The sequence below is a fragment of the Athalia rosae genome, chromosome 6 (genome assembly GCF_917208135.1).
Source record: "Athalia rosae chromosome 6, iyAthRosa1.1, whole genome shotgun sequence".
NCBI classification, from domain to species: Eukaryota; Metazoa; Arthropoda; class Insecta; order Hymenoptera; family Athaliidae; genus Athalia; species Athalia rosae.
In genome coordinates this window covers 5,378,641-5,397,792 of record NC_064031.1, presented here as the reverse complement: position 1 = coordinate 5,397,792, position 19,152 = coordinate 5,378,641, and the positions used below count along the sequence as shown (strand labels likewise).

The 19,152-nt window shown below is 45.6% G+C and overlaps 2 protein-coding genes across 9 annotated transcripts in view; both read left to right on the top strand.

Moving 5' to 3' along the window:
• The window catches only part of LOC105692460, a 196,977-nt gene that overhangs the window by 124,382 nt on the left and 53,443 nt on the right, over window positions 1-19,152 (top strand). For all 7 annotated transcript variants that reach the window (XM_048657495.1, XM_048657490.1, XM_048657489.1 and 4 more), the window contains one exon: window positions 7,195-7,233. In XM_048657495.1, coding sequence (XP_048513452.1) covers window positions 7,195-7,233 — 39 coding nt within the window. The remainder of the gene's footprint in view (window positions 1-7,194; window positions 7,234-19,152) is intronic.
• The window catches only part of LOC105692450 (homeobox protein abdominal-A homolog), a 36,847-nt gene continuing 24,921 nt past the window's right edge, over window positions 7,227-19,152 (top strand). The window contains exons 1-2 of one of the 2 annotated variants that reach the window (XM_048657487.1): window positions 7,227-10,713; window positions 11,954-11,998. In XM_048657487.1, coding sequence (XP_048513444.1) covers window positions 9,972-10,713; window positions 11,954-11,998 — 787 coding nt within the window. In that variant the 5' untranslated portion in view covers window positions 7,227-9,971. The remainder of the gene's footprint in view (window positions 10,714-11,953; window positions 11,999-19,152) is intronic. The other variant, XM_048657488.1, reaches the window with a different exon arrangement.

Here is a 19,152-nt window from a genome sequence, read left to right as displayed (position 1 = left end):
AGCGGCGAATGAGGGACCGTTTCTGGCAACGGGGTTTATTGATTTTACGCGCGGGAAAGCGCAGCTTCCCGCCCTCCGCTGAGTCGCCCGATTTCCTCCCTTCCACCACCGCCGCCACCACCACCACAACCACCACCAGCTCCGCTTCCAGCTACGTTTCTACCTCGACGTTTCAACCCCATGTACGCCCTCCGACAAGAACCACCCCCTTTTTTTTTCCCAACGCGCCGAATTTCCGACCAGCCCTTTTTCCCTCGGCTCTTTCGCGTACGTGATTTTGTTTCAAGTTTAATGCCATATTCGATACGCCGAATGCCTCGAGATTTTCGAATCAACTCCTTTTTGCCGAAAATTCCGATCACACGAGGGCCGTAGATTCATCGATATCATCTCTCTTTTTTCCGTTTCCTCTTCAATGTCTCGGCTTCGTCTATCCGGTTGTTCCGGTTTATCTGATGCATACGGTAAATCCGAATGACACGTCTTCGGAATGTAATCCGGATCTATTGAATACCGAAATGAGAAATTTCGAAAGCAGCCGGTGCCGTTTTAGCTGGATCGAAAAATCGCCCGTTGCAGGTGTACAACATCCGTACGTAAAAACGTATGCGTATGAAACTCCGCGGGTTCTATGGGCCCGGAATTATTCGGACGTGTCGTGAACTGGTGGTGTACAGGGGCGCGCGGTATCTCCGCGTGTGCGAGAGAAAGAAGAAAAGAGATAAATGAAAAATCGAGGAAGAGCGGCATTGTGGGACCGAGGGCGAGATAGAAGTGGGAGAGAAGAGCGCGTGCGCGCTCCATGCCGGTATTTTATGTTTTGATGGCGCAGTAAAGCGTCGTAAAGTAGCAGTAAAACGCATTGAGTCACAAGTCCGCTCAGCTGATGTCGTTAAGTGGTTCGCAGGACTGTCAGTTGCTCGGTTACGTCACACCGTGTCACGTGCCCGTCGTCGACACGTGTCTTTGCACAGCGCGTCTCCTCCACATTCGCCTCGAAATATTTCATAGTCCCAACCGAAAAAAAAAAAACAAACAAACGGTTTACAAATATGCGCACACGCCCTCAGTTCTGCACTTTGCGAACGTATGTACGAGAGGAAAAAAACGAAAATACGCACATTTGCAAAAATGAGCTGTCGAAATATCTTTCAGATGCGTCTGTACAGTGTATTTCTATAATTATCTCACATCTTTGATAAATGAAAACGCATCTGCTCGAATCACATGAATGCAAGTCGGGGACTGGGGGAGGGGGTAGAAATGTCATATCATTCGATATATAACACTGTACGAGATGAAAGGCATGTTTGCGCATAGGTATACACGTACGTTATGTATGTACGAATACAGGGGGGGTGTTTTTACAACATGGCAGGCGAGGCGACTATTCGATAGCCGTGACTCGTTCGCGCGCATTTCGTTGGCGACCGCGACGCCGGTTGGTCGGCGATGACGTCAGGGGTCTGCCAGGGTGGCACGGACTTGGAATCGTCCATGGGGACGACTTTGGTAAGGTTTAGAGTACGGTACATACCTGAAGAAGAAAGGTGGCCGGTTTCGTTTGTTCCGGAAGAGCTCGGTGCACTTCGCGACGCAGTCCGTCGATGAGCGGAGGGAAAAATAAACGAATGAATAAATAACATCGCGAAAATGTTGTTCCCCTACCAGCTGCAGCCGTTGCTACTCCCGCGCTGTTATTGCAGCACCATCAGCTACTCTGACGAAACACACGATATACGTAACTCGCGAAGCGTAGGAAGGAAGGAAGTAAGGTAGGTAGGTAGGAGAAAATAATGGGAGATCTGGGAATTGTAGAGAGATCGGGAGTGGAGAGGAAACGTCAGCTGCCGAGTGCGAAAATGTCACCGAAATATCAGAGCTTATCTGTGCTACGTCGACGTCCGACGACGGATCGCCTACACCAGCAGAACCGCTACACACCGACCCCAGCTTTTCGCATCCCTCCTTCCTACTACTGCCGCGCCGTCCTCGAGAGGCCATCTCCGGGGCCGTGATGTCAACTGGTTCTGCCTCCGACTACCCGTCCTCGAGGAAATCAATTTTTATTACCCTTCCATCGGGTTGTCGCCCCATTCGTACCGATTTTTTTGCTCTCCATTTTTTTCATTCGAAATTTTTCCATCCTCCTTCTTCGACGATCTTTTGATCGATTTACGGCTATCGCGCCACGATTAACGAAACGTGCGTTTCACGAGTATATGGTCGTGAAAAATTTTTGTTCGCGATCAGGTGGATTTGGCGGTATTCGACATACGCCGCTACGACACTGGAGCCGGTTATACTGCGTCAGATTTAAAACACATCCGAACCCCCTTCAGAAATTTCTACGCTCTCAAAACTTTCTCTATTAAGAAAACCTGCGTAAACTTCCATTTCTCGACTTTTCGAGGAAGACGTTATAATCAAATTACTACCCTTTCACGCCCAATTTTCTTTGTATTGCCTTCGAACGTCATCTTATTTTCTAATATTTCTAGCAGTTCCGTTTATAAAGAGTAAGATTTTTGTACAGTTTCACCTCTGAATTATTGAAGGTAAGTCGAGATCGACGAGTATCGATTTAAAACACAACCCCAATATCGTCTCCGTGGCAAAAATTAATCCTGCAGCGGCGCTATATGTATACACTCGTATCGCACATTTAGAATGCCCAGCGTTGCGGGGGACGCGATATTATTTCTACACAACCATTTTCATTGGGTTATCGATTACGGCAAATATTTTTGATGTTAGATTGATTGGCACGTTAATTAGGAAAGACGTCATTCAATAGAAGACCACGAGCAGCATAATGAGCATAATCGGTATTATACCTGATCAACGAGGAAAATTCACTCGTCGACGTCCCAATTAGTAACGTTCATCGTTTTTAGATGAACTTCCAATTTCTCCGCTCGTTTTTCCCCCCGGAGACTCCGCAGCTCCGTACGAATATAGAGTCGATGGTTTTTATTCGGACGATCATATCCACCCAGTTTGCTGTGTGTATGAATTCCAAAATTCTTTTTGAAAACAATTTTGGTTGCAGTTATAAAATGTGTGCGCTCTTAAATTGTCTCGTTGGATTTGAGCGAGTTGATTCTTTTGTGGAAATGCATTCGCTGAATTATTCACGAATACACGTCGTGATTCCGATTCACAGTTTCTGCAGCGAACTGCACTGTCGGTAAGATATCCACCACCTAAAAAAAATTGGGAAACTTCCTTCGGTATACAATGAGGTTTCTCAAATTCTCACGCAGGATTCTGTAGGTAAGGAGATATCCTGCAGAGCCTTTTTTTTTTTTTCTCATTTGAACAAAATTTTTTGCCACAATATTCTTGTGTCGATTCAATTTTTCCGATCACATATGAAGAAAAAGCGAGAAAAAAAAAAAAAAGCTTTATCGAATTCCATTTACACAGATTTTGATAAGAGAAATAAACAGAGAAGCCGATTTTCGTCGGTGTTTCACTTTGAATCAATATTTATTCCTAGCGACCTGGTCGAGTAAAATATGATACTGGAACATGATTAGAATCTTAAATTATTCCGTCAGAAACACTTGAACCACTACGCGCGCGGGTCTGTTACAACTCAAATGAAAGTAGGTGTCTGAAATGGGACGTAAGAAAGCAATAGCAAGTAAAATAATTTACGAAGTCCTCGAGTACGTGTACGTACCCTTCCGCCCTACCGAGAGAGAAAGAGAGAAAAAAAAAAGAAAAAAAAAGAAGAAGAATTTGTCTGTAACAAAAAACCTCACCGACTCCCAAAGTTTCGTCTAAATTAGGTAGTTCGGGTATAGTTATAGATGATCAAAAGTAAAGTAAATTTCTTTTTCCAACTAATTGAAAATCGGTAATATATTATCAAAGTTTTTCAAAAATATATGAAAAACTTACCTTCCCAGTATTCGCCCCCTTTTTCTCTTCTTCCGGAACTAACTTTATTAGGCATTTATTCGAGTCGAGGTTAGACGTATATAGAGCGACTCTCGAGATTTTTCGCGAGCCTTTTTTTCCTTCCTTCCTTCCTTCCTTCCTTCCTTCTTCTTATTCTCCGGTAGTTTTTCCGCTCCGCGAAGCAAAGAGCTTCTTTCAGGCCGTAGGGCGTCGAGGGTTGCGTTACGGTTCTTAGGTTTAGCTTTATCTCCCCGTAGATGGTGCGCTAGGTGCCTCGTACGATCTCTGGGGCGTCTTCTCTCCGCGCGGTGATGGTCCACCGATTGGATTCGAATCTCTAAACCACCATCGGCTAGGCTGACAATGACGCCGCCCATATCCTTTCACTACTTACCTAGATATATATGTATGTATATACGTACCCACCTCAGTTTAGGTACACGTATACAGCTATAAGGTAACGTACTTTTCGTTACCCGGGATACTTCGGACGAACCCCCTTATAGATCGGAATTCTCCACCGTAGGACACGTCCAGGATCATCCTTATCGCCGTGTATCTGGACGCGACCCGCTTTGTTAGCGCACCGCTTACAATTTACGCCCTACGGTGCTTAACCTATCCGCGTCCGTATATAAGTACAGGTATATCCACGGAGGAGCTATGTGTTTCGTACAATCTTTACATTGGACGTGGAATTCGGCTGTATACATATATGTACAGAGGTACGTTTTTTTAACGGGCGTAGTGAAAACGATCCGCGTGTTATAATTATTCGTATAAATATCTATGTATATAGGATCGAATTCGTTCAGAGTTATCTTCGATGATTCGCGAACGAAAGCAAGAAATAAATAATTCAATCGCTGATTAATCGATTAAAAAAATCGCCGAGATTACACACACGGAATAGACGGAGATATCGTCTGTCTATACATAAATTTCAACGTTATAGAGTAATCGAGAAGAACGCGGAATGTATTTCTTATGTTATAGGCTGATCGCCCGGAGGCGATATTCTCCAAGACCGTAAGGCTGCATGGTCGATCGTTTTACCTGTTGTTACAATGGTGTGCGGAGGTATACAGCGTTATACCTGTTATGTATGTATACAGGTATAGACAATTTGTAAGTGATAGTGGCCACATGTGGTGGATTTCTTATACGTACGTACGTGTCAGGAATCTGCGGTCGGACGACGTATGGGCTATTGATCAGCTGGTGGCGACGTGTCACGTACGGTTGGCGATCCTCTACTCGGCGGTGACAGTCGACATGGGTGGCGGCTCAACAGTTGAGAATATTCAACGTAGCAATAAATGCTCTCTCAAGGTTCTCGCTCGCCCGTGCCGAGCCTCTAGGTACCGCGGATGCGTACCTGCAGCCGAGAGATATCCGAGGCCAATGCACTCTCTCGTAGATCGCGGTGATTTCCATTTCGCTGCACACAATTTTCATTCGTTTGTTTTTTCCCCCTTTTTCGAAGCACCTCGAGTTGTCACTTTTTATTTCCCTCTCACAGACGAAATCTCGACGTTCCCGACGAAGTCGAGGTGTAACGATTTTGTCTCTGTTATTATATTATCCGAGAAATTTCATAGAGAATAAACCTGCGGGGATAATTTTATTTTTTGAAATCGAGTCACGGAGGGCTGGAAAAAATTTCCTTCCGAAATCTCTGAGTGTATGAAAAAAATTCTTATATTTATTGTTAGTCGCAGCTTGTTCGATTCGAATTGATATTCGATGGAACCGTCAAAAATTCATTTCAACTCTTATCTCCATAGACCCGAAGTATTGGAATTTCGTATATCTGGTTAGAGGAGCCGTTTGACACGAGCCAACATTTTTCCCATAGATTCGGCCTTTGATAAATTGCCACAGACCGTTGAAAGATCGATAATATAACTGTGAAGAAATGACGAATGAATAATTAATCGTTCGCTCGTCGAATTTTCTATATTTTGCACTGAAGATATATTATTATTTAATGTACGAAAAATTCATCCGGATATTAGATAGATGGGTGTGTTACAGGAAAAAATCAGTTCGTGGTTTTTGATTTCGAGACGTGCAGGGATCTTGTAAAATCACAATGGCTTTGCCGTCGAGAAATAACAAAATTTCGCAAGAAATCGTGGACCTAAATTTTGGGATGCCGTTGCGCTGGCAGAGCAGCATCAGCTTTCCTAATCCGGTGTACCTGTGACGGTAGGAGGGCCAGAGGTAGATAATTCAGGTGAAAAAGGAGGCTCTTAATTCTTATCGAAGCCCATTTACTTGACCACAAATCTTGAAAGATCGCATTTGAATTTTTTCATCGTACCGCTATGGAACGGAGAGAAAAAAATACAGAGCGAGAGAGAGAGAGAGAGAGAGAGAGGATGAACTGTGCACGTCCGAGAATAAGATTAACTCTTGCGGAGTCGACAAAGGGATGCAGACATTTTTCTCCGTTCTTCGCCTTTTTTTTTTTTATTTATTTTCATTTATTCATTTATTTTATTTTTTTTTTTCCTTCCATTTTTTCCCGCTCTCTTATATTCCTTTGTGTTTCTTTTTTTTTACCACGTTCTATTTGTGGCCATATTGAATATCATCTAACGGGCGGCCTTTCAAAAAGATCAGGTGGTTTCAAGTGGGTGGGATACGGCAGGGTCCGACATTCATCTCCATAGATTAGACTTGGGTGGTACCCTAGCGGCGGCCCACACTTTTTTCCACACGCACCTCGAAGAGTCCAAGACCTCTTCCGCGAGACGTCCGAGTCCTGCAGGGGCGATTCTGGGGTCCCGTGGGTCGCGGTATATCTACCTGAGCCACGCCTGCCCTTTGCAGCAGCTTTGCGGCTCGTGCAGCACAACGCTTCGTCTTCTGTCCCTTACATATGGAACAGGTGCCCAGCGGGGGCGAAGGGGTGAAAGGGATCTCGAACGGAGTTTTTCGCTCGAAGGTTGAATCATCATAATATCAATAACTGATGGGATATGCCCTGTAAAGGATCCTAAAGGATCTGACTCCTCCTCGATCCTTGTATAGACGAGAGAAAAAAAAAACGAAAAAAAAAACACACCAAATCTAAATCGAAATTCAAGCTAGCTCATTATTTTGATGGGCCATCACAACGCTCTGGATATAATTAGCGCGTTGTAATTCAGCCGATGGTTCTGAATTGCCCAAGTGTGAATTCGTCTGTATACGAGTCCTTTGTCTGGTTTTCTTCATTCGGCTATATCCGAGCAGTCGGCGAAAACCGTTAACACGCCATTATTTTTACTGTTTCAGGTACCTCAGAAACCATATGATCCCACCTGATCGCGAGTGGTGAGTAGTTATAACGTAATTTAATATACATACCTCAGTTTCATACTTACCTCATGTAACGCTCCTTAAGTTGATGCGTACGACTTGGAGAATCCTTGTAATCCCTGGTAACAGTTCGCGGCGTGCTAGTGTCTAATAAGAACCTACCTCAACTTTGAAAGGGCTTAGGTATAACGCAAGGTCTTGCCTCCTATACTCGCCTGAAGTTACTCATGTCATAAGGTACTCATAATCCACGTATGGTGGAAAGCTAAGATCTTTGCTCCCATCCGTTCACCTTCATTTTCATGATGTCTATTTACGCGCACATTCCCAAGCCGTACCAATAGAAGCTGAAAAGAGGGGAAACATCGTCGTCGCATCGAGGCGTTTACGCCAAGGCATCGAATGACACGTGTACATATATGTGCGCCAATGTGTACACTGTACGGAAAATAGCTCATAGGTATGATTTCTATGTATCGAGAGCAGTTCGCGCCCCTACAAAGCGCACTGCAGCCATTCCCTTGTACTACAAACTCCGGATCACCCTGTACTCTACCCTGGGGCGCGCGCTTCTGTCCAAGTACCGCAGATAATACCGGAGTTGTACAGCGTTACAGAAGATTCGCTTCGGTGGTTTCCAAGAATCACGAGTACCCGCAGGTATCCCGCGGCACCGCTGTATATACGAAATACCGGGAGTGACGGTGAAAAAGTTTCATTAACGAGCCAGCGACCAGTGCGACCGCAGTAACTGACCATCGGCATTTTAATATCCTCTGCCAACCGTTCTCGTTCCTCCTTCATTAGTCGTGCGGGGATGTGTAAAATTTGAATATTTTATACGGCGTTGCATCGCGCGTCGCATCGTGATCTACTCTCAACGCGAAATAACGTTACGCAAGTGACGGGCGTCGAGGGACGAACACTTGACGAATTTTTTGACGATAACGAGAACGATATAGCGAGGACGACGGAGAGAAGTAGGTATATGGAGAGAGCGGTGTGAGTGGGCTTGGCTGACAGGCGGCGTGGTACTGTCGGTTCGCGCGCTCTTAGCTGGTGGGTATGTCGGAGAAACGAGGAGGAATACACGAGGAAGGAACGAAGACGACGTCAACGACGACGAGGACGGTTAGCTCCGTGGAAAGAGGCGGTAGAGAGAAGTGGGTACATCGCGGGAAGCTCGAAGCGGAACGAAGAGGGCACGGAAGGAGGGACGGGGACGTACGCGCGTTCTTCGGACGGGAGGGAGCGAGAGGAGGAGTGCCGCGGAGCGAGAGGGCCGAGAGAAGGAGCGCGCGCGACAGCGAGGGGGGGACCGAGGGAGAGGGAGCGAGAGGGAAAGAGGCGAGAGCCCGAGACCCATTCATCTTGGCGCGCCTAGCTCGGCTTCCATTGGCCCCCGCTGGGTAAGGACGCCCGCTGATTGGCCACCTCTGTTTACCAGCTGTGCCGTTCCTGGGCTACGGGAGAGAGGGGGGAACGTGAGACAAGCGGCGCCATTATTGTAAGGGGTTACATTTAGTTGGCCGTGGCGTAGTACGCCGGGTTCGGGATAGGGGGCTATAGTACCTTCATGCATGGCCCATAAAGGATTCGTCGACTATCCGAGAAGAACGCAAGAAACTGCTTCCAACTATCTGACAGGCCACGCTCTCGTTTCGTGATCTTGTATTATACGCGCTATTCGGCCCCCCGGATCAACAATACCTAACGTCGTTCACCAACGATCACCTGGCTCGCGTGCCAACATATTAAACCGAACCCACCGTCGCATCCTCTCATTGCCCATTATTGTATTTGACAAAAATTTTCATCGTAAAACTGACGCGATAATCCGCGACACTCGCGACCCTTGAGACAGTGCAGGTGCGGTTCGTCGGGGGTCGGTTGTCAAAAACTACCCTTAATACGTTCGTTCGATTTCGCCACTCCGGCGATAACTCGAGCGGAATCGCTCGCTCGTTCGCATCAGTGAGAGCTGTTTTTCGACGAGGAAAATATATACAAATCACACTGCCGTGTTTTGTTTTCAACGGTATATATATAAACGAGCGTTCGAGTGCAGCATTTCAACTGTTGAAAGAAACAAAGAGAAAAAGAAAAAACAAACGAAGAAATATTTGTCGCAATAGTTGGAACGAATAGATGTATAATGTAACGTATAAAGCGCGCGAAAATCAGCGGTTCTCGTATCGTGCGTGGTTGTGACAGTTGCAGCTGGCGGCGTATTAATATTAAAGTGCATCAGAGGTGCAGCGTATGATATACGAAAGAATATATCGTTGGGATATCAAAGTGGATATTATCATATGAAGTACCGACGGAGAGGAACGACAGCGGACCTTCAGCCGAGACTGGGGTCAGGGTTTACGCAGCAGTGAACGAGCGCGCGCGCGCGCCAAAATCGAAGATCGGAAGAACGTAAACGTACAACTACCTGGGAAAAGGTAAATTTGAGTAGTGCGTTCGAACGGACATATACCGTTCGCTCATCCGATACACACCTAGATACGTATATGTCATTCTCGTTATCGTTAAGCTCTCGTACTTCGAGTAACCGACACGTTGACCTGCACGACGCGATATAAGAAAAGTGCTTCGAAGACGAACCGGAGAGTAAAGGAAACGAAAAATCGAAGATAAATATGATGTGGCTCCTTGGGGCAAGCTGCCGGTGCGACCTGATCAAGGGCGTGCAGGATTGCAGCTTCTACCAGTGTTGAGCTTTCGAGGTCTGCTATTGAGCAGCTATGAGTTCGAAATTCATAATCGATAGTATGCTACCCAAGTACCACCAACAGTTTCACCATCAGCAATTGTTCAGTTCGACAAATCCGACGTCGGTTCAAGCCTGCACCGCGAGTCCCGCTTCATCGAGTCTAGAATCAACACTGTCTGCGGCAGCGGCAGCGGCCGTCAATTACGCTCAGCACAATTCACCGTCGCCGACGGGTTCGAGTCCTCAACACTCGGGGAGTTCCGCGTCAACGTCGCCCGCGGCAAGAAGCAGTTCAGCAATGTATCCCTTCGTAAGCGTTGCCGCGGCCCACCATCACCACCAGCAACAGCAGGCGGTGGCCGCCGCCGCATTCGGGGCAACATCCTCCATGGTGCCGGGATTCGGTTCCTCGGCCGCGTCCAGTGCCGCCCTGGCGGCCGCGGCGGCCGTCGATGCGGCCACCGGCGACAAGTCGTGCAGGTACACGGCCAGCCTGGCCGGAAACGTAGCGCCGTCGGCCTCCGACCCGATGGTCAACTACACCCTCGGACATCACCATCAGAACGGCGGAACACCCGGGAGCCTGGTATCCTCGGCGTCCGCGTCCTCGGCCGTGTCAGCGGCCTCCGCCTCCATGGCCGCTGCCGCGCAATTTTACCATCAAGCCGCCGCCGCCTCGGCGGTTGTCGACCCCCTAAACTCCTGCCAACAACCGACCACCGGACAGCCGGGCATACCGGACATTCCTCGATATCCATGGATGTCTATTACCGGTGAGTTATGACTGAATTTATTATACGTGTATGAGTATTTTTCAACTTTGGAGTATATGCGTATAGATAAGGTAGGACGCACGAATCTCGGAGGAGTCTTCGGAACGTGAGACGCACGTTTCTCACGTTGATTTCTATCGGGGTCGAGCTGCGTTCGTTTGGGGAAAATCTCGGGTGGAAAAATAATTTTCGATCGGCCGTCGCTGACTCGGCGAACGTCGGAGGGAATATCCTTTTTTTCTTTGCGGAAGCGAATGAACGCCGACACGCAGCTTCGGCATACCGCAAATACGCGTCCGCGTGCTACCAGAATTATTACACAACGCTTTTATGGTTATTGCTTTATTTATATGCTTTATAACTTTTAATGGATGTATAGATCGTAGAGATACTCACAGATGCGAATTACTCGTACCTGTGTATGTTTGGTATAAATTTACCGCGTGTATGCTATTTTTCAACTACGCTGTACAGCGATGTATACAATGATAAAGCATCGGTTTGTTTGTCCGTCGCTCACGCGTACACGTTGAAGACGCGGACCGACACTCGTCGTTGAGCGGAATTTCGCTCGACTCCGTCTCGACTCAATTCCCGTCAATTAATACGCCGGGATTAATCCGACTGAATACCATAACCTCCGCTAGATAGAATCGTATTCGCGCTAAAGTCGAAGGGTAAGCTGTTGCGCTTCTAAATATCTATAATACATACGTACATATGTACGTACGTACGGTTAAATTCAGTTGTGCAACCGTCGGCTGCAAGCCCCGAGGATTACGCGTCGCGCGTCGCGACGGCGGCGTTCGGACGAGGAAAGACGACGGCGATGGTCGTCGCGACGGTGTATACGTCCCTTTAATCCCCCACCTGAGCTACCCTATAAGCCTTTGCGTATCTCATTAGGACACCGCCAACCCTCCGCTTTCTAATTGCATCTTGTTGGCGTAACGTAGTCGTCTCATGTCCTAAAGCGTGTGTTTCCGGTTGTTAACTTTACCCGAAATACTTAGAACGGTGTAGTACGTTATACTCGTTTCGTAGATTGTAAGTATAGTTGTAACGTACGTAGCTAGTACGGCATACGTTTCGTTTAGTTTGCCGAGATCTAATTGTAAGCGGTGTCTATGTATAAACGCAGATGGGAACTTTGTACGCGACATGCATGCGATTGTAATAATGATTTTTAATAATATCGAAACTTGATTTTGACTCGATTTGTTTCTCTTACTCTTTTCAGACTGGATGAACCCCTATGACAGAGTCGTGTGTGGTGAGTATATAGGTACATATATACTTCTTTTATTACGCCACTTATTTACACCCCTGTATACATCGATACCTGCGCTGCGAGATGTGATTGGTGTCTTGTTTTTTTTTTTCTCCATGTTCGCATTTGACGAATAACGAGGAAACCGAGCGGTCGGATCGCGGAACAATTAGGTTCCCCATACGCGTCCTCGGTGTTGTGTAACTCGTGTTGAGTCAGATACGTGAATACCTGGAGATCCACGAACGGCGAATTTAACGATTCGAAATGATCGTCATCGTGATCAGCGGGCGCCTTAAAATATTCAACTAATCATTGCGCGACTTCTACATAAACACCGATACACAAATATTGGGTAGTTTATTCGGTGTGTAACCTTTGCCACCGATTTACAAGGCAATGAATTTCAAATTATGGCCATTCGAGTAGCCAATTATCAATTAAGGTCTAATTATAAGTGATCCAAGTATCGTAATCACGTACTGAATTATTTATATACCCAATAAAATTTATAATCTGTTGCTATAATACCATAGCGCTTATATACCAGAGCCGGGATATCATGCGATGCGTGGGATTTGACCAATACGATTTCTTATAGGGAGTTCAAATTCTATATTCGATACATAATTTCTCAGTTCCCCCTTATTATCGTCATCGTTTCCTTTTTGTTTTTTTTTTTTTTTTTGTTTTTTCTTTCATCCGTTCCTATATATTCTCGATATACGCATACAAGCGAACGTATCCCTTATCTCATTCTCTCTCCTATGAAAAATGATTTCACGACGTCTGAATAACGATTGACTAGTTCGTACGTACGTACATATAGCTCGTAAATTCTGCACCGCGTGCAATGTCGATGATAGGGAAAAGTCCTCTCCTACCGTTATCGTATCTGGTGTGTGGCGAGTATAACGACATGTAAATTCTTTGAGGAAGCTGCGCTTCGCCAGACAATTGATCGAATCAAAATTACGCCTCGCCGAACCGAACACAATCGTAGGAATTGCACGGGTACATCAAAATCATCCATTTTTCATTTTTGTCTTTTTTTTTTTCTCTACAATAGATCGCGGTATTGAAGTATATTTTATTCGCGTCGATCGTTTCGAGACAGTTTCAAGAAAATTCTTACAGATCGCTGTTGATACAACATACGCGAGAATAAATTTTGGCAAGGCTATAAAATACGCGCGATAAGAAAATATTACGTATACACAACGAATCGGATACATGTTTTTATTTTATCGTTACGCATGTGATTAACACGCGGTATTACGACGTATGATGTAGACCGCACACAAAGCGTAAAAAAGGAAGATAAAGAAAAACGAGTACCAGAAAAAAAAGGTTCACCAAACTTTTAGCCCCGCTTTCCCATCGCGTTGGATGCGTTGGAGTCAATCGATCTTCGTCGATGTACACAACCCTCGAAATACACCTGTTAGAGAAATATTTTCAAAGAATCATTTTGGTATTCCTTGTAAGTGTAGCTAAAGGCTCGCTCTCGGGTACCCCCGGCGCATCGACAACTTTCGATTATATTCAAGCTGTAACGTAGTATTCCCCGGTGGTATGAAACCTTTTTAAAAATTTATCCACGACGCGTGAAGCTTTGTTGTAAGTTTCTTATGTGGTATATATATCTATATTATACAAAGCCGTATATATATAAATATATATATATAAATATCGTCGAGCAGTTTTATTCAGCGTTGTACGTCTGTATCAACGAGTATTCTCGAGTCGATGACTCAGAATCATTATTCAGGATGTCTGCGACTGCAGTCGGGGGATATGCTCTTTTTGTTTTTTTTCTCTCTTCTACGTGCCGCTGCCGATGCCGATGACGCTCGGTGTTGCAGCGTACACCGAATCGAATTATTTTATCTCTCGGTCAACGGCAGCTAAAACTTTTTCCGAAAATAATATACGCTAAACGTCGAGAAGCTGGGATACAACGTGAGTACCGGAGCTCCGGCCCCGCGGCGGCGCTAGAATGACGTCGAACGTTTTTACGAGTTCGTTGGTTTTCCGGGGCGAAAGTTGAATTACCGAACGATCATATTCTGCCGCAATAAATAATAGCGAGTGAAAAAAAATATATATATATGCAGGTACAAGCGGCGAAAATTACCGACGGAATTATAAGGTCGATTCGAAAATTTTCTACACACGTGGGTCGACGCGAGCGAGATCTTCTATTTTACGAATGACTGGTATATTCGGAGGATATTCGGTGACGAGTAAACGAGTGGGATTGATAGAGGGTCGCCCCTCAGATACCATAAACTCATAAAATCATTACACTCACCCCATAACTGACTTTATGTGTTTACGGTTCCGAACGTTCCTTGTAAAACGAGCTATACGAGCTGCGAAATTTCACCCGGTGCGTGTCACCGGGAAATGACACCTTGACTAAAAACTTTTATATACATATACATATATATGTATATACGCACGGCTACACACCCATAGCAGCGTACACGTAGTCGAATGTAGAGCGCGATAATTGAAGTGCCGCTACCCCGGGATCATAGACCTCGTTCGCCAATTGAACTTAATCCGTTAACACCCCTTCAGCAATCACTGCAGCAGTTCGCCGTATCTCCATTTCAACCTCGCTCTTATTCGTAATCGGGAGCTCCGCGGCTGGCTTTTTTTCTTCTACGATTGTATTTTCCGTTCTCAGGTCGAAAAACCCTAACCATCTTCCTTCTTTCGCTTTTTCTATTACCTCCGATATATCGGTGGAAATATTTACCCATGGGCTCCATATCTAATCAAAGAGGCGGTTGCGTTTAACGCGAAACGCTGAAAAAAATAAAGATAGAAATTCCGTTCGCGCGAGTCCTGCACTTTAATTCAGTCTACTTATACATGTATATATACACCGCAAGGGTTAGAATATTCGAGAATTTTCAGAATGCGCTCAATTTGCATATATCGCCGATGTTCTCAGCTCCGCGTATAATAATCGAGACTCTGCTCCGAGTAATTTAAACTTGTGAGATTAATTTTTTCGCGACTCGATTAAAACGAGAATATACTATATTCCTTTATTTCGCTCGAATAATTAATTAATCATTCCGGCTCCTCGGGCTCCGCCTCTCATATTAGCCACTCGCATAGCCAAAAATTCATCAAGAATCGCTTGACCGATGACTATATACGCAGTTTTCTTATAGGTATATGTTCTCCCCGGTATGACACCCAAATTAATCCCACAGAGTGAATTTTAACAACCCAAATCTGATAATTCGAACGTTCTCTTTTCCGTCTACCGTCATTATCATCAGACATCCAGTGACAGCCGCTAATTGGTTGTTTCTGGTTAAACACCGCGAATATATATCAATCGCCGAACCGATCGAACAACAAGAACAATAATTCTGTTCGCGTGATGAGTATAAAGCACGTTGTACAGCGGGATGTAGGCCGATTATTTTTACCGTTCCTCACTCCTCGTGTACGCTCTTAACTCACACTCGACGCTATTATAACCGTCTTGACGTCTAGACGGGACAGGGAAAATCTCACGGGAAAAATTCCGGCCACCGATAAACCTGTGGATAGATCTACACGCGAGCCTGCGCGACTCAATGAAAGAACAGCGAGAAGTGGAGTCAAAGAAAATGAATGAAGAAAAAAAAAACAGAAAAAAAATGAGAATATAACGAGAGTTCGCGTTCCTTTATTACACGTATTACGGAGTCAAGACTAATTTTCTTTTAAACGAAAATATGACCAAAACCGCGCGTGATTACGACTCCATTTTTCTTTTCTCTTTCTCTAATTTTTTTCCGGCTACGAAATAAACTCCCGAGTAAACCAGAAGAATTTTCGTTCCATTTGTTTTTTTTTTTTTTTTTTTTTTTTCTTCGTTTTTAGTTACAACACCGGTCTATTTCCGTTTACTTCATTTAACGAAAAAGCTTCACTACACGTCTCAACATCACAAACTCGTACGTGTAGGTATACATACAACGTGCATTAGATCTGAGCAATGCGCTTCTGTGCAGGCGCCAGCAATTAGTTTTTCCCTCCCTAGTCCCTTCTTTCTTTTTTTTCTGTTTTTTTTCTTCTATTCTATCTTTTTCCCGTCTTCATCCCTTCACGGTTCGAGTAACGCAGGAAGTAGTAATATACCGGGGGATAAAACGAAGCGGAGGCAGTATCGAGGTTGCAAGGGTGCCGGTGCAGTCGGATACGTTCGCTCGATTTTTGCGATGTGCCGTATCAGCGTTCGCGTATACATCCCCCAACCCCCTCGGCCGACCCATGTACACACGCGGTATATATATATATAGGTATATACATAGGTATATACATGTATACGATATACGCGCACGGAGTGCCGCTGCACATATAGACGAGATGCGGTTTTAATCTATTCCATGTACTCGGAGAGCATTCCACGTTTTCGGGTTCGGGTCCAGGGACAACGGTCGCGGGATGTGGGAGGAGTACGGGGGGCAGGGGGAGGGGGAGGGGGGGCCCCGGAGTCGAGATAATGTATAATTTATAATCAGGCCGATCCGGCGTCGCAGCCACCGGCGTTCCTCCTCCGGTCCTCTGCTCTTCTCCTCCGGCTGCTGCACGGACGGAACACCGGCTCCAACGAAACCAACCCACCCCTCATTAGCATTCGATGATGGCCGCCGTGCTTCGTGCTGCAGAGTCTGTAGGTATTATCCCGACTCGCCTGGGGATCAGAAACCCCCCGTCGTCGTCCCGGTCCCTCTCCGCAACCCGTCCCCTCGTCGTCCTTTTACTCCCCCCCCCTTCCCCCAATCCTCGTCACCCCTCCTCCCATTTTATTCCACCCCCGCGCGGCGCGATTCACCCGCCGGCCAACGAAACTAACGAACGAACGAACGCTGCTCATGCTGCCGCTGCCGCTGCACGAGGACCGCCGTATCACATACGTATGTATATGTATATAGGATGGGAATACCAGTCGATGAGAATCGAACGAGACGCGTTTCGTGGCACCAATACTCTCGATACCTCGCGTACGGAGTAGGTGTGGGGTACCTTTCACCTATATCTACGCACGTCTGTAGTTACACGGAGTCAATAACGTATACCGTCGTTTGAGTACGTGCAAACGCGTACGAATCGGCTATTCCCGAGGATATTCTATACATATACGTACCTATACAGGTATTATTGTATTATACGTACTGCGATACGGTGTGTAGGGTTGATATCGTGTCTAATTTTTGCTTCGATCACAGGGTTGAACTTGACCGCGCGCGATCCGCGGTTTGATACCATTTTGCTTCGCCTTTCGCCATTTCCACGATTTTAGTTGTCGCGCGTATGCAAAATTTCTCGCAAAAAATGAATCTCTCGGATCCTAATCCGACCCCTGGAGAGGAAAAAATCCCAGGGTGACCGAGAGTTTATTTCTTCTTTTTTTTTTCACCAGTCGTTTTTACTAATTCATATTTTCGCAGACGAGGGTTATATACCGTTCGCTATATTTATAACAAAGAAAAAATGTCGAATATCGTATGATCCGATCTAGATGCGGTTGACGGCGAATCGATTTTTTTTTTTATTCCGATCAATTAATTAACCGTTAATTGCGAACGGACGGTTCTGTTATGTTAATTTTACACACCGAGTTTGATAATAATTCGTTAGTCGTAAAACTTATCGCGTATTTGGGTATAAGTAATACGATATGTTGAGATATCCGATTTGTTTTAATTTTTTAAGACGTGACAAGTCGTCGTCTCGGAGTTTCGTTACATACGCAGACACACACGCGCACACATAAATATAAATACGTGTACGTGTATTGTTACGTACACGTGCGATATGCCGTAATCTGACGTATTGCGGGCTTTACGGAGCACCGTGGGGAGTCATAGGTGGCCGGTATAAAACGTTACATATATATATATATATACGTTATATAGGTATATATCTATAGGACATCATCGTGCGACAGGTCTGCTTTTTTTCCCGTCCGCTATCTGTCGCGTGGGAAAAGAAGAAGGGCCGTAACGGTGGGCAGGTCAGGAATCGTGTTGTCACAGAGATTATTGAAACTGCAGTTTTATGGGTCTTAAAAGCAGTTTAATTGCCGTTATATAAGTGTTTATGTGCCGCCGGTGCTGCTTCTGCCGCCTATGCCCAGGCCACCTCTTCTGCCTCCGATTCTTCCTCCGCCCCGCTTTGCCCCGAACGTTCCATTTTATGATCGCACGACGATGCGTGCGCATCCCCCTACATCACCGCTGCACATTCGGTCGCGTGCCAAACTTGACGAAATCCAAAAAACAAAGAAAAAAATAAAAATAAATTAGTTACCGGCAGATTCCATTTCGCGATGCAGATTATACACCGCACGTTCGCCATTTCCGCGAAGTTCGAAATTTGTTCGAAAAGGTGCGAGTTTTCCTCTCGAATTTCAAAACACTTGTATACCTACATGTATATACCTATACCTATACGAACGTACACAGGATGAAAAGTCGTCCCGGTTTTACTCGGCGTGAAAGGTGCGATGTAGACGGTTGAGCTCTGTAATACGTGGCTATTTCGCCCTTTGCGTTAGTCTACCGATGAGACTGTGACATTAGAAAGCTTGCGTGGCATTTACAACCCGCTCTGTCCGTCCGTCCGTCCGCTTTCCCCGTGGTTCTACTAGCTTCGTTTCAGGTTCCCCTTTCGTTGGGAGAATTTTTTCTTTCTCGTTCTCCGCTCTTTCTTTTTCCGTTTTTTTTCTCTTCTCATCGTTCTTTACTCGTAACTTTCTCCGCACCCTTTGTTAATGCCTGGACGCGCAATGACCCCCCCAATAAAATTTACCTGATCCGCGCTGTAAAGGGAAAAAAAGGGAGAGGTACCGAGAAAAAAAAAAAAGAAGTGGAGAAAGAAAGAGAAAATGAACGAGAGGTTGAAGAAAAAAAGATGAAAAAAAAACAACTGAGAAAAGGCACGTGAAAAAAGTCCGCCAACATTTCGTGAGTCTCTAAATCACCGAGTGGGCCACGAACAACACGCGTACAGAGAAAGTAAAGGCTTGGTCAGTCGCCCCGCGTTCGTTGCCGCATGAGATTCCAGAACCGATCGTAAAGAAGTCAGAAACGGAATTCGGTTTTTCTTCAAAATTCCAAGCTTCAGTATTCGCTTTACCGGCGCCCAGCTTT